The 17,200-nt window shown below is 36.1% G+C and overlaps 1 protein-coding gene across 1 annotated transcript in view; it reads left to right on the top strand.

The window, feature by feature from the left end:
- Positions 1-949: 949 nt before the first annotated feature.
- Positions 950-17,200, top strand: part of LOC139127405 (uncharacterized) — a 100,065-nt gene continuing 83,814 nt past the window's right edge. The window contains exons 1-3 of the mRNA XM_070693319.1: positions 950-993; positions 1,474-1,857; positions 2,085-2,498. Coding sequence (XP_070549420.1) covers positions 1,530-1,857; positions 2,085-2,498 — 742 coding nt within the window. The 5' untranslated portion in view covers positions 950-993; positions 1,474-1,529. The remainder of the gene's footprint in view (positions 994-1,473; positions 1,858-2,084; positions 2,499-17,200) is intronic.

Here is a 17,200-nt window from a genome sequence, read left to right on the forward strand (position 1 = left end):
TGTAAAAAACTTGTTGATTACTTTCATAAATCAGCATGAAGATTTCAACCTTGCCAATACAGGGGAAGAAGAATCTGAGAGACCAGGTAGGCATCTTTTAAAGAACCGCGATCATCTTCATACTTGAGTAGCGACATCAAATTTTCTAATCACATTGGTGATGTCAACTTTATGATACACATTTTTACACTGCCATTTCCCTGAACTATTTTAGAAAGTCACCCTAGTATTCTTTGTGCCCTAGGTACATTTACCTACTTCGAAGTTGGTTTACAATATATTTCTACGTTTCCTTGCTACACGCCAGTTTGGCTTTCACTAGTCTAGAAACATATCTAGATAAGGTTGCCTTAATTTCCATTGATAAACACAGCTTTTTTGCTCAACATGTCTACAGGTCAAATGTCTCCTGGAGATGATAAATCCAGATGCCATCCTAAACCTGACCAAGAAGAAACAGGGACAAAAACGCTCAAGCTGAAAAACGGTCAGTACACCTTGTATCTCTTGTGAAAATATTTTGAAAAAAACTTGCTTAACGTCTGTTGTATGAAAATGAATGTAAAATGAGCACGCAACTATTCTAAATCGACAGTTCCCCAGTGTGTGTAGAACATGAAACATATACAGTGTTTTTTTTGGCATTTACCTGAATGTAATCCCGTGTTCTTAAGACATGTGACTGAAACGACTTCCGAAAGTTCTACTGTTCATTCTCACTCATTTTTGAACCGAAGGCAACATGTTATTGCTGAAAGAGGAGAAATAAATGATGTCAGTTTTACGGATTCTTTACAAGACAGACTTCTAGCAATAGGGTCTATCATATTTATTTAATTGAAGATTTAGAGTATTGCCCAATGTGTCTTATTTTAGGTGATGTTCACAGAAAGACAACCAGGGGACTGTTCAAGTACAAATAACGGCAGTGATGGTGATGGTAAGAAAACCATTCCAATCCTGATGACACAAATCGGCATCAAAATACACAAGGTAGATATCAATAGTAACTGTGATTTGGCGCTACTCCTAATCCACCAGTGTATTTCAGGGTATAAGTTCGTCTCCTACCTGTATCTCTTGATGTGCAAGGATCAATACAGCTCAAGACTTAGATAATGCATTGTACAAACTAACTTGGTCAAATCGCAAACGAAGAAATACTTGTTTCAGTCCGAAGTCAACTATTCAAGTACTTATAATTCATTCTCCCCGAATCCATGAATATTGCTGTTACTATTTTTTGACACGGCAGTAGATTAATTATTGGTTAAAATGTCAATTTATAGTTTCCGGTAGTTTGGAAAGTAATCAAACTTGTACTATCGTTGTTACTACTAATTTATTTTAATATTCGATTTTGTTGGCTGTCTCTGCCGATGATGACATTTCTGTCAATACTGCTGTAAAGTGCAACTAGTTATTGTGCCGTCTATTGTATTATTACATAAAACTATTCATGAATTTTTACAGGTCACATTAGTGTACGATTACGTGTCAATGGTGGTGTGCCCGAGAACGACAGACCAATGGCTGACATAGAGCATGATCTATTTAGACATGCAAGCACCCAGACAAATGCTGATGATTATATGAATAGAGTTACAGCGCTTCATCCAGACCTTACTGGAGAAGGCGTTAAAAAGGGGAGCCTGAACTTCATCATACGATGTGGTTCTTCAGATGCAGCGGACGCCTTGTGGAATGCCTACAGTAGAGGAATGCTAGATAGAATGGCGGATGAAACATTTCTATCCATACCTATTCTAGATGATATCGGTGCCAGGATGTTGTCTTTGGAAACATTTGTAGATTATCAGGAATACTTACAGTGTAAGGAAGAGATCACACGTGGAGGTATGCGATGGTGATTTTTCATTCATGTCTTGTAAATTTATAATTTTATGCACCTATGTTTTTCAATCATTTGCATTCGCAGGAAAAGTTTATTTTACACAAATATACAAATCAAAGAACTCAGAATCAAAGAAAAGACATTGTTGTAAGCATTGTCATGATATCTCCACGGATCACTCAAGACGTTATTACAGATTCTCCACTACTTGCACATTCTCTTTGCTTAGATATCCCCCGTCAGGTATCTTCAAAAGGTGCTAATTCGCCGGAAGATATGTGTGACGTCGAGCTGGTAAGCATAATGAACATGGAAGTTGAGAAACAGGCGAAAGAGCAAACCATTTGTATCCAAAGGAAGCAGATCAATGTGAAGATAGAGACCAAGGACAAGCTACAGTCGACAGTCTTCAGTGAGAGTCAAACCTTCAGCGAAAGTGAGAAAGCCAGTGTGGATGAGTGGGTGATGCTGAAAAGAAGAATGCAACAATCTATTGACAAGTTGGTCCTCAAGGAAGACGGGGAAAAATTGAAACAACAAAAGAAGATGCTCATCTATGATTTGTTATCAATCAAAACTATCACGAAAAGAAAGGTTGAAGAACTCGAGGATGTGAGATTATCTCATGACCGGATAATGAAAGGTTAGTATACAGTCATGTTAGAATAAGGCGTACATTTCCTGAGTATCACACACATATTTTTAGTCCTGTGTTCAGTACGTAAGAGATTATCCATACTAGTGGCTATATCTCTTCGGTTCAAAGATCATATTTTGAACTCATTGAAAATTGTTGACCATAATGTTTCTCTAAGCGTCGTTCTTAGCCAAGTCAAAATCAATATGTCTTTTATTTGTTTTCTTGTTAAGTGCACATTTATGTCGATTTTGGTGCATTGAAAATATTGTTTCTCCTCAATTCTGCTGGTTTCGTTTAGACCCCTGATGACCCCATACTTACTTATCGATTTTCTCTTGAACAAAAACGCTCAGTCTGATCTCAAAACTACAAGAAAGTGTTCTACATGGTATCAATTTAATTTAATTTTACAAATTAATATTGCCTAAATTAATGTTGCCAATGTTGCCTAAACTGTCATTACACCTGTTAAATGTAAACAAATCGTACTGTTTTCAATAAAATGACTGCCATTTTTAAGTTTCACACTTGAATACCAACTGAGTGCAACAGATTGATTTATTTACCCGATATTCAGTTATTGATGTGAAATAGTATTACCGCGGGCGCTAGAATCATTGCCAACTTCACAGTTCAAAAAGTTTTACTCAGCAAGTGGAAATCATGAAAGTTACATTAGTTTATAATGTTGGTAGAATGAATTGAAGGGACAGCTTAAGGGCAAATAAGGCGAGAGTGATACTTGGCCGCCTATATAGATCGTGATCAAAGGTGCCTACCCCTTGGCTCAATCACTCGACTCACTGATACCCAAAGGTGCTTGATTTGAAGATATTGTACTGAAGCCGATTAAAGAAAAAAGGCAGTACTAAGATTCAGAGAAGAAGGCGTTTCAGGGAAGATGTTTTTAAAAAAATAATAAGGAAATATTGGCTAAAATACAACATAAATTTCAACAAAATTTGAACAAACCTGACTTAGGCCACCCCTTTCAACCAATCGGACAAACGGTTTTAGGACAATGATTTTCTGACCAAAGCACGTAAATTTGCCCTGAATTCGGAGAAATGTTTTTAACAAAAAAGCTGGGACAACTACAAACAAAATCAAAATATGCAATTTCACTAAAATGTGAACAAACCTAACCTACGTCACCCCTAGAAACGTGCATACAAAATTTCAAACCGATCTGAAAGCTATTTTAGAAAAGAAAATTAATATACATCGATGCGAATTCTAACAATCTGCAACCACAGCAGCGAAAAAGGGGTTTCAGAGAAGAGCTTTCACTGAACGGGGGAACAATTTTCCCAAAAAATACCAAAATGCAAATCCTGCCACAATTGGAGCGATCCAGAAATAGGTCACCCTGAGCAATGAAATAGCGGTTTCTAAGAAGAAGAGGAATATTGACGGCTAAAAGGAAAAATCAGATGAGGACTGAAACTTGTCCTTGTTTCAGCATACTTCATCAGCAGAGTAGTCCGTAATTATTTTGGTTCATATCTTCCCAGTTCATACCTTGTTATGATAGTAAAATTGAAATTTGAAAACAAGATTTTAGTAGCTCATTAAACATACAACTTGTAAATCATGATATGCAACACTTATTTCAATTCATCAATGTTTTGTGAAGAGTAATATCTCAATCTCATTCCATCCAAACTTCGATTATGAATACGATAATTATGCAAATTAGACATTTTCTGGCTTGGCGCTGCCATACCTTTTGAAATAAATTAGCTGCTGTCACATTGATAAAGTTAATGCACTGTAGAACACTACCCTGATTTTTGTAAAGTCCCCATTGCAAAAGAGTTCTGCATATAATATACATCATATGCCCATTACCGTATCAATATCTCCTCTGACGTAAGAACATAAATTATCAGCTCTTATATGGCCCGTTACATGTTATGATGTTATTAACACTTTTTTGTTGTTGTAATACATGTAATTTTCACACGGCAACTCAGTACCAAAACTAAACACAAATTTCCTAACTAAGTAAATCGATAATCTGAAGACGGTGATAGCTCTGCATTAGGGCGAGGCGTGGGGAGCAGTGGTACTCAGGACATGTGCTGATATGTAATTTTATTAAAGATACAGAGACCATCTTTTGTGCATCTATACCATCAACTTACAAACACATCCAATATGGTGGATGTGGTATTCATACACCTAAACTATGAAACTCACAGCCACTGAATATCACAATATCCATAAGCTATTGCAATAACTTTTCCCTCCATTATTAGTCTTGCAGCAGTACAGGTTGTTTCTATTCTAAATTCCAAGGCATTCTCAGGTATATGCTATAAGCCTGTAATTACATGTCAACTTTGTGCTGAATATTTAATTCCCAATTCACATTTGTCATGTCTTGTAAAAGAACTCATCCCCACACAAAGAATAGGGAACATTGGCATGCATATGTGCACAGAAACAAGATTCTTCTGAGGGGAAAGTAAAAAAATGTCAGATTTGAAAAATTGCCAGGTGAAGCAGAGAAGAAAAATAGGGCTCTCTTCCAGTCCCAGTCAATCTTTCAGGTAACTTGCCCACGGGCATGACATCATATGGTCCATCGTCAATTCATTTTACATTGAATATTACAATGGGATCAGAATTCAGCTGCTAGAATAATCACACACAGGGGAAATCTTTGCCAATCACCTCAACTGCTGCCCATTTATATGCACTGACAGTTAGCTAGACAACTGAGTGTAAAATCATGTATTTATTTTCAATGCAGATTTGAACTAAAATCCTGCATTAGTGATCTAATTTATCCTCTTGTGCCATTTCCTTGTCTCCATTCTTCGAGTAAGAAATACCATCAACTTACAAACACATCACATATGGTGGATATGTCTTTCATATGATAGACCACAACTATAAAGCTCACTACCACTGAATATCAGTATATCCACAAGCAGAGCTTGCAAATATTTCTAAATCAAAGTGTGACTTGAGTGATCACCTTGGCAAATAGGTATGTATTAGGTGGACAGTGCAGTGACAAAGAATATCAATTCCAGCCAAGCACTCAACGCAGTCACTATTAATTATATGAAGATCAAAGTATGTGCATAGAATCATCATGTTGGCTTGAGTATGTTTTAGAAATGGCCGAGGCCAAATGATGAAAAAAGTAAATCGGAGATTAATATGCAGGCGATGGTCAACCAAACTGAATACCAGGTTACACTTTTAACTTTTGTTTATATTGTATCATAGTATGTACAATGTACATAGCAAGTTTCATCAACTTTGGTCAACTTTGGTACAAATGTATTTTTAACATGTTATACAAAAAAATTAAGAATTCTTAAGGAAAAAGGAGTCTTATCTATGCTTGTTCAAACAATTGCAGAAATTTCCATAAATTAAGTATTTGTTGATGAAGAGCTTAACATATTTTAAGCTTTTTTCTGGAGATATATACTTGTACAATTAGTTTGATCTATATCTATTTTTGACAGAGTTGTTGTTGTTATGTCATAAGATGATTTACGACGAATTAAAACACTGGTTAAAAAGCATCACCAAAGCACCAACGTTCAAAGAAATGTAAACACTTTCAACTGTGGTGAAAATTCATCCTCTTTTGTAGTTTACATAATTAATTTAAATTAATTAATTTGAATAGATTACAATTTTGTTAAAAACTTTACAAAAGCGTAAAGTATATCTTGAAGATCTAGACTACTGTTTCAAATTTTATCAAAATCCATCCAAAAATAAATGGGTTGCATCCTTTTTCATAGTTATCCTAATTAATTAGTCTATATGCATAAATTAAAAATTTTGTTAAATGAAAACAACGTCGTTCACTTATCAGTCTCAAAAACACTCCGATGTTTCAAATTTAATCAAAATCCATCAATAAATATGTGAGTACTGACTTTCGTTAGGATAATCTAATTCAATCTGCTTATTTGCATTAACCAAGTTACCTATTTGTTCTAAATAAAGTACACTTAGAAGTGAATGTTCTCTTTCTAACCAAACTATTCCTTGTCAGTGGTCAACTGTTGTAACTACATTCACTTTGTCTGTCAAAAGCAGAGATATTTGCATTATTTTTCACAAAAAATGAAAGAAAAATGGTTTTCAAACATGTTGCCATGGTAACGATGGTCTAACAGATTACTTTCAGTAATTTTCTGTTATTGCCATGGTAACAGTTTAGGGTTAATGTCATGTTTTGTTTACAAAAAATAGCTTTTGTGAAGCTAGTCTGCTTTGATGACCTTTGACCTACATTTGTAATGGCAGGCATTGTTCCCAAAGGCACAGTCAGAGAATTGTCAACGTATGGCAGTGGACGAGGAGAAGTCTGGAGGCCATGGGGATTGTCAATAAACCAGAATGGAGAAGTAGTTGTCAGTGACAGAGGACCTAATGACCAGCCTGGCAGTGTGAAGACAGTAAAAGCAGACACTGCACAGATCATATCAACAATCACTTTTCATGGCTTGCAACATGGCTTGCAAATATATTCACACCAATAGATGTGAAAATGTCTAAAAACAACTTATATTACATTGCCGACAAAGGTAACAATTGCATTCTAGTGTGCGATGCAAACGGTAGATTGAAACAAATAATAGATATTGGTGAAGTGAGGTACCCTATGATATGTCTTGGTCCAGACAACACTGTTTTTGTAGCAGACTACAATGGCCGTGTGATAAAATACAGCAAGGCTGGTGAAATGATATCAAGTAAAGAACTCAGTAAACCCTGGTATCTGGCCATGAATAGCAAATATCAACTCATAGTGTCATGTCGAGGTGAACATTGTATCTATGTTTTGGACAGTAATCTCAACACATTGCACACATTTGGACATAAGCATTTAGTAGATCCACATGGAGTCAGTGTTGATGCAATTGAAGAAAATATTTATGTAGCAGATAAGAATAAAATAAAGATCTTTAGTGCACAGGGTGAATACCTGAGAGATGTAACTGTACATGGAACACCTCAGTTCATTGCATTGTTTGCAGACGGAAGAATAGTTTATGTCAGTGGCACTGTGCGTGTAATCTACACGTAAGAAATATGAGAAGACAGTTTATGCAAGTATTGCAGCAAATACAACTCTACAACAAGTGAAAATTCCTCTTTTTTCATCAAAACTTTCAATTTTACGTTATGATGTAAAGAAAAGACTCAAGTGAAATTGAAGTCATTGGTTGAAATTTTGTATTCTTTAAGAGTAATTTTTTGTACAACTGTCAAGAAATTGTATTCTGCTTTGTTGAAGAGCAATTGTAATGAATGCAAGAATACAAATATTCTCATTTTTTTGAGAATTGTTGATATTTTCCCTACCATGTTTGGGTTAGAATTTTACGTCTTGATGTAATTGATTTGGGAAAGTGGAAATTTTAATGATCAGTTGAAATTTTATATTTGTTTACAACAATATGTTTGAAAATTGATGAAGGTATTATTTGTATTCAATGGTTTGAGATGATTGCATTGCAAAAATGTAAACAATATCATGGTTTTTCTTGGAAATACTTGACACTTTCCATGGCATGTTAGGGTTAGGAATTTCACTTCAGAATGTAATGAAGCTGGGAAAGTGAAAATCAAAGCAATCGGTTGAAATTTTCATATTTTTTACAAGTTGTGTTTTGATAATTTTATACATGATTGCATTGACAGTTGTATTCATTGAAACCATTGATCAAAGCATCGCTGTCAAATCTTGTCATATTTGCTGCAAATCAATAGATACAATGTTCAAACTTTACCTGTAGGTCGGACGAGGTCAAAAGCACTTGTGATTTCTTGCATTCCACTACGATCACTCAAAAAAGGTCTGAATTTCACGATTTTACACGGAAACACGGTCAATTCAGTCTGCTACTAATCCAAGACACACTGTTCATGTTGTATACGTCCGCAGGATTCTACGTGTGTGACGACTGTGTTGTTGACGTAATGTGGAGGGACGGTGACGTAATCAATTAATCCGCTGAAACGGACAGCGTATTAGCAAGTTGGCTATGTTTTCGGAGCAATTACAGTGGTATGTACACAAGTTGGAGAGGAGATAAGGATTTGTCGATAATGTATAAAGCAGTCAGATGGTGTGGAGTCAAACTCTTTATTTGAAATATCACAGTCAAAATTAATAAAATCAAATAAGGTAAACCATCTCACAAAAAACACATCCCTCCCCACACCAGGGGACTGATTTCTTTCCGCTGTGGTTGTACTAGACTTTTTAACATGGGTCAAAGGTTTGTGTGAACTTTTCATTGAGGTATTTCAATTTTATATTCATTTTTAAAACCAGTTCTACATTTTCCTATAACAATGGCAGACTGATCAATTCAATTCGTTATTACACCTCTTATATTTAGTCAAAACATTGTTTTCGGCAAACTAAATGTTTGGATTTTGGCAGATATTAATTGTCACAGTTCAATATGGATTATAGTTTACTGTACGATTGTCTTTAGAGTTTGTACTTTAAATGGGTTTTACTTCATGAATCACGATTTTTTACACTTTGTATGCTTTATTAAAATTACATATTTTCTATAAACATCATAAAGACTGTCGAAACATGATTTTCTTGTACACTAATTATTTACGTAATGCCTGTAAATTGTCAAAATTACTGTATAGATTTATATCAAAGCATGACATCTGTCTGCGGAATTACTAATGCTAGTAAATTTGGACTTCACATTTATTTAAGAACTTCGTTGGAAGTTAATCATGGTATTTTCTCGCCAGATTTTATATTGGATAAAAAAGAATCATTCAAAGGTCCTTGTTTCAGATTGTATTTTTGTCATAGATAGATTGAATGTGTTGTACGCCTGTTTTATGTAAAAACATGAAGTGATAGAGAGATTTCGGTCAGACATTAATTAGACTTTGGGCACGTTTTCTCCATTCAAACATTCTGTATCAGCAAAGTAGATATGTGAGGATCGAGATCCCACTTGACCTGAATTTGTAAATTTTGTATTGTCTATGTAGGAAGCCAAGAATTTTATTCATTTAAGTAGGAGTGAAAAGAAAGTCTCAACGACACTTACTTTCAAGAGTTGTATTTGAACATACAGGTACCGTAGTAAGAGACTTTATTGGCATTAGTAAAACAACCTTGATAAACATAAATAGAAATGGCAGACTGTTTCACAAATGTATACAGGAAAAATTTAAGCTGTTATGTGTCAGTATTTTCAGCATTATTCTTATCAGCAGTTTTTCAAACTTGCAAGTTTTCCTTTGACCATAATAAAATGTAGAAAAGTAACGAGGGCGGTGAACCTGTTCGGTATGTATTGTTTTCACGTTATGACGGTATTTGTACTCCATAGTGTCAGTAGTATCACCGGATTAACTTTGCCAGTGTCAACAACGAACGCACCAGCAAGGGTATAACGGATATCCTGCTTGTGCGTTCGTTGTTGACTTTGTGGGTGACTTTCTGGGTTCCATGTGTTTAGACTGGCGGTTCTCCTTCGATCGTATCTTCATAATGTTTCTGATGATGTAACAAATATTTAAAACACTTTCCATTTGAACTGCATTTTCAAAAGGCTGCATTTTAAGATTTGCACGATTGGCAAAATTGGATTTTATATTTGAAGCAAACACCATTTCTAACATTGATGTGATTTTTTTTTAATTTAAGCGGGCATGAAAACTGCTTTTTAACTAAGATGTGTGAATATTTCATTGTAGAATTGATTAAAAACTTGACCTTATTGATTGAGGTTTCAAATCTTTAATGAGAAATCTATAAACAGTGTATTAGTGACTTAACGTACGCAAGCTTTCTCAATATGTCAGTTAATTTTATTTCTTTAACATTGTGACTCATCTACTGTTTTCTTTTCACACACTTTACATTTGAAATATATGCATACAGAAGTACTTTTAGTTTTGTAACAATCATAATTTTGCAAAATAATATCACATAAAAACTCTTACAGGTTTATTTAACTTGAAGGGATTATTTTGGAACAACTGCTTTTGAATCATCACTGTGAGTAAAAAACTGCTTGAATTGCATTCCTGTCTCTGTGAATTCTTTACATCAGCAGCGTCCTGCTTACATGCATGGGAATTGTCAGTATAGAAGTATTGACATCAACAAAAGCGAAAAATTGTTATCCAAAATACAAATTCGAAACAATAGCCGTTACATTTATGTATACTTGCCCCAAAGGTATAGACACTCAGTCTCTAGGTCTATAAAGCTATAGCACAATACACGGAACAGTAGAGTGAAATCAAAAGAGGGGGATATTTTGAAATATCAAGTAAACCAAACTGTCTGGTAAATTCACCATCAACACGCGAAATGTTCAAAGTGACGATGTACCATAACAATCTGCAGAGGGCAAAGTGATTTTCAAAAACGATGAACGTTATCCAAGAACATTGAAAGAGTGCATCAAACGTGTTTGTATTTTTGCGCAATGGGTTGGTGCTACACGCACCGCCGAGGCCACAGAAACACACGTACTAGCTATAAAGAAAGGTTTCAAAGTTATCGTAACAGAGGGCGCACTCCTACTCACCGTCGCCGTCCGTCACCCTATCACCAATAGACAAAATCTACCTAAATCCTTTACCCTTGGTATCAACAAAAATACATAAACAATGGCGATTGACAGTGAACGGAGATTTGTTCAGTACTATAAAATGTGTAGACTCAAAATAAAAGTGCGCATGCCTAACGAAATTCACTGCGTGTCTGAGGCATGGAGTGTAGCTCTCACTTTCGGTGCCTTGGCCGGCCATGCAGTCTGAAAACAAACAAACAAACAAAAAAGAATTACTACTGTAGCGTTTTGTTCTATTGGGCGAAGTTCAAATCATAAGTTCCTTGGATAAATTTCGCACTCTCAGACTTGTTTGAAGCACGGCGGAGAGTTTCGGCAGACATAAGCGTGTGTAAATGTGGTTGCCATTTAGTAATAACGCAAAAATTAACAAAAATATTCTACCATGCATTTGGCATAAGAGATTTATTCCTTCCAGAGTGTTTCGGTCCTGTCATCTGAATATCTAATCACCATATTTTCAATTAATATTAGTTCCTCTCAGTAAATTCTAGAAAATGTGGGTAAAAAATGTCGCTTTGCCCGACGGTGTGTGACTCTGTCTGCCTCCAGGTCCCCAGCCCCTCCCCTCGCGTTTTTTGTCTCAAAATTTGATTTTGTCTGTAACGTATTACCAAGAGGATATGTTTAACGCTGGCGTTTACATGTTGCGTCAGAGTCGACTGAGAGCGAAAATATTAATAAACTGTGAATACGACTGTAACTATTCAGGATAATTGGATTTTCATATTTTTCAAATTTCTCAAAAGTGTTAGGTGCCCTATAGCTGAATGAATGTTGCATATTGTAAATTATTCATAAAAACAAGTGTGTAACTCAAAAGAAAAGCAGAGGAGATTACATTTGTAGATTAAATCGGCATTACTTCACCATCCAATTATACTAAATTAGTTGTAATCGTGTTTGTGTCATTCAGGGCGTATGTGATGAAGAATATATATCGCCCCCGGGACACTTGAATTCATAGGATGGGCTCCCTACCAGACGTCATGATCTCATATATCCTATCGAAGATTATTCACAAGGGGAACATTGCCATCTTCTACAAAGCTGAACCGTGTATTTTTTTCTGGACACCTCGAACTGCAGGAGTTCTAAAGAAAGAGCACATAATTATATAATTATGTTTCGTCAAGCCGACTTTGGTTATGTCCACATCATATTGCCTGATATTTTTCCTAAATCACCAAACATTTACCTAAAGAGCGTAGTTTTGATTACAAGAAATCGCAACACACACTTCCTCGGATGCTGCCGATCGCAAAGTCGATATCCAGTCTATTTGACACCCGTGACTTGTCCCAGTCTGAGGTATTACATTTCCCAAGGCGATGGACGTCATAAAATTTCAGATACCGCTGTGCTATGTCATTCAACTTTCATGTAATGTTAACACAAAATGCTTGCATTGACAGTGAACCAGGATGAACTGAACGTGAGTACTAGTATAACATCCGCGCACCTAGGATTTGACCCGTTTGTCTAACGCTTCGTCATAATCGAATCTCTATTATGTGACAGGGGTTTCATCAAGAGCCGGCAGCCGGCGAAATTGACCGGTTACTCTCACGATTTCGCCGGCTACTTTTTTAGAAATTTGAACTCTTTCATAGCTAAAATATGTTTTACCTTCTGAAATGATACGGACAAGTTTCATAAGCTGTGTAATCAAACTTTTCAACGGCTTTTATGTGAAACAAAATTTAGAAGACGAGCGACTACTACGATCGCCTTGTACTACGATGCTGCACGGTCTTGCGTATACTGCCTCAATAAAAATTCGAATTGCAATTGACGATTCTATTGGCTACCTGAATTGCTGATTCCTATTTGGTGACCTTTATATACGCTTTACTACACTTGTCGGCCGTCATTAGGTCAACTCAAAATGGTCGATGAACAAATGAAGACGGAAGCGATCGCAAGGTCAAGCTTCGCTGTACGATCCTCGGTTTTGAAGTGGACCAAGAAACAAGAGAAGGATAACTTACCTGGATTTAAACTGTTTTCGAAGGCAATGACCTGATTTTTTTCTCACGAAAAACATTCCGATTACAGTATGAATTTTAGTAAGCCGATGTGCGTTGCACTGCGATTGGCGTAATTGTGAAGGAGTATAACCAGCTGGACGTATGATATGTACTGACTGCTCTTCGGTCTATCGACGCCAATAAGAACGTCGCACAGAGTGGTTACAATACGATCAGACCTCTAAATTCACTTCAAAAGAGTTCGTCAAGTTCAATCCAAATGTGCGCTTCTGCATGAACGTACAAATTTTCATATCCTTTATCAAGGTTCTTACTTTGCATACCCATACAGTCAAATAACCTTGAGGATCTTTGATTCTATTTGCGAAAATGTGATAATGATTGTCATTTTTTATCATTATTCGTTATATAAATTATCCTTTTTACCTCCCCAGTGGTATAAAAGTTTTTCATCTACAGATTTCCATACCAAACATCAGGGTTCTTAATTTTAAGCATAACATTATGCATTAATGAAAAGTTTCGAATTTAGGGACTGGTCAGTTTCTTCGGCCTGGGGGAGGGGGGCGGTGGATTATTTTTTGCCAACGTCAAAAAGTGGCTGACCCCCCTATACCAAATTTTGAAAACAGGGTGACCCCCCTATTCCAAATTTCGAAAACAGGGTGACCCCCCCCCGACCCCCCCGGGATGCGACATAGGTAAAACAAAAGTTGGACATAAATTTTATATATATATATATATATATATATATATATATATATATATATATATATATATATATATATATATATATTATATATATTATATTTTACATTTACATATAGTTATATTTTAAATAGTCATTCTATGTTAATGAAATTGTTGACACGTCAGTTGTAAGATAGGAATTTCAAAGTGTCAATCTTAAGTTTGAATACAGTACATTTTGAATGAGCTGTATTTGAATGAGCTGTGAATGTATTTCACACTTTCTATGCTTAAGCAGATGTCCTGAACTGTTGTACAGAAATGGATGTCAATCATTAATATTAAAGAGGAAAAAGCAGTGAATCAAAAACTTTGATGGGTGTTAAGACTTGCCAACCATCCAATTAAATCTCCTGAGGAGCCATAGAGAGCTTTTTTAGCCAAATCTGATGTGTACAGTGTCTGAGAGGACCTTTTCTTGTAACATTGAAACCATAAAAGCACAGCTAATAATGACAAAAACTGCCTTTTTAACTGTTATTTTGTTCATAAAAAAGCATCTTTCTACAGAAAACCTGTGGAACAAAGGAAAATAATTGCATCGATGAGAAGGAAAGATGTCTTGTCATTTTTCTATCTCTAAAATAAGTCACTGTATCAAATATATATTGTGAAATATTTGTGCATGTTGCTTTCTCATACTGAATTCTCATAGAGAGAACAAAAAAGTATCAGGAATTTGTCATCAGTTTCATATGAAATGCAGATTTCATAATGGTACACTTTCACTCAGCAAACATCAAGATATCTCTGATTTATTAAAGTATGGCGCCCGAAGGGCGCGCCGAAAAATATGAAACATCCTGATATCTCTGATATATATGCCTTGTATATTAAAGTCATGCACCTGAAGGGCATGCTGAAAAATGTCTGATATATTAAAGTAATGAGCTTGAAGAGCACGCTGAAAAATATTGAACATACAGATATCTCTGATGTATGTATACTTGATATGTTAAAGTTGGGCGTGCTGAAAAATGTGACTGATTATTAAAGTTACGCGCCCGAAGGGCGCGCCGAAAAATACAACTGAATGATGAAATTTGTGGCTGACACTAACATTTTAGGCAATGATGAGCCTGTGTCAAAATTCAAAAACACACTGACCCCCCCCTATTGGGCATTTCAAAAACATGGTGACTCCCCCTATCACCAAAGTCAAAAACAGGGTGACCCCCCCCCCATGAATCCACCGCCCCCCCAGCCTAAAGAAACTGACCAGTCCCTTACTGTGCTTAAAATATGAGTTTTTCATCCAGATGGCATCAATAAGGGAATTTTCCCCCTTTACCAGAAAATTTCGGGGGATTTCACAGTTCATGTGTCTACTTGTACCTCTAAGGTGTGACTGGCACCATTTCATGGCAGGGGGGGGGGAGTGGTCCCCTTGACAAATTAATTGGGGGTGCCAACATTTCAACAGAGGGGGAATTCCCTATCCCCTATCTAGATGTAACACTGTATAATATCATCTACATATCAAATTTATATCATTAATAATAGCGAATTATTATAGTTTACCTCCTAAAAGCATAGAGGCTCTAAAGACTTCAGTTTTCTTTGTTGAAATTATCGTCAACATTACCACATTTTATCATTTTTAATTATGAATTATCATATTTAGGCCTAATCTCCCAGGAAAATGGCTTTTAAGATATGAACACAAATTGCCCTGGAACACTGCTGACAATTCTCCTGAAAATACTAGAAATTCAAGTGACTGTAAGCTGTAAAAAGTAAATTTTAGCTCATTTTTCAGGGTTTTCAGGGAACACCCCCTCCCAGACCCTCCCCCGGCGACAACCGCTTTGTGGTCATGGCAGCTGCAAGCCGCCTACTTTTCCATTCTTGCCCCCCACTTCAAAACTTAATGAAACCCCTGATGTGTTTGTTGTTTCTCTGTTTGTTTCTTTTGTTTGGGCGTTAGAAGAATCGGATGTCTTCAAAAGTACATGATCATTTTACTGAATTTTGAATTATACTCTCGGTCGAAGGCTTTAATTACTTCTTACGTGCACCCGATGTCGTCTACAGGAAGGGGGTCGGAAATTCGCTAGTGTAAAATTACTTTCTCGTTTACAAACGATGTATTTTATGCACGATTACTAGATGCATCACATCAACATAGCCGTAACATTTATATTTTACAGTGAACGTCATGGTAAACATGTTTGAACTTTCATCAATCGCCAACTTACCTTGGACAGTGTATACATTTATCGCACGATACGGGTCCCCTACGAACTTTGAACTTTGACTGTTCTGATGACTCCTACCCTCACAAAGTACAAGTTCCAAACACCTTGCACTGTAAATAAATAAACAACTGTGATTTTAGGTTATCGATTAGAAGTTATCTTTTTCTGTGTAGATTATATCTTCGTTTTTTGCTCTACAATGGCTAGGCAACACACATTAGGTGCAGTATGTTAGTTACACCATTGCTTACAGAGGGCGCACTCTTATCGCATCGATTCGTCGCGCGTCTTGCGCTCTCCCGCTGAGTGACATCTCAGTAAGTGGTAATGCAATCAATCTAATTCCCGCAGATATGCAGCTGCTACCTTGAATTTGGAGGATAAGGCGGGATTTGCCATCATACATATAAGTGATGGGGCTGTTCCCTCGTTTTACAGTGTCCGTTGTCTGTTTCACTGGTCTATCGCACAGTCGCCTGTGGTTACAAGGCGAAGAGCCTGTGATGTCTTTTTTGTATAGCTGATCGCTGTGTTTGTGTTTTGTACACAAGTAGAGGGAGTAAAATGTTAACACCTTTAACATCTTTTAAGCACATTTTGCGTAATACTCGACATCAAAATCATATTTTCCTTTTCAATTTCATTTTGATTTCGTCCACAGAGTTTCGTCTGCTAAGATATTCTTTTTTAACTTTCATGTTAGTGTTTTCACTATTACCTCATCTGGCCCACTTGTATTGGTAACATGATGTAGTTACTAAGATTGGTCTGTTTAGACTACGTTGGTTCTGAACGGAATGTGAACCTAAATCTATGGTTTTCCAAGGTATACAAAATTAGATAGATAGAAAAGTTTATTTCAGTACTGATGGCCTCGGCCAAAATGTACAAATCAAAAAGCAAAAATTATAAACTGGTCGCTAGAAATGTACAGATGACAGCAAGGCAACGAATAAAAATATTATCTTAATTATTAATAGTGTCATCTCTGAGTTTTGTTGCATAGAAAATAAACCTACTGAGTTTCCTTATTGTATTTGTATTATGAGATGTTAAAAGTATCTTGAACTTATGTACAAGAGGTGGATTAAAGTAATATTGTGGAATATATTTCTGTCTCAGATTGTTATACAGTGGACAGACAAGTAACA

The sequence above is a fragment of the Ptychodera flava genome, unplaced genomic scaffold, assembly GCF_041260155.1.
Source record: "Ptychodera flava strain L36383 unplaced genomic scaffold, AS_Pfla_20210202 Scaffold_31__1_contigs__length_3010019_pilon, whole genome shotgun sequence".
NCBI lineage: Eukaryota > Metazoa > Hemichordata > Enteropneusta > Ptychoderidae > Ptychodera > Ptychodera flava.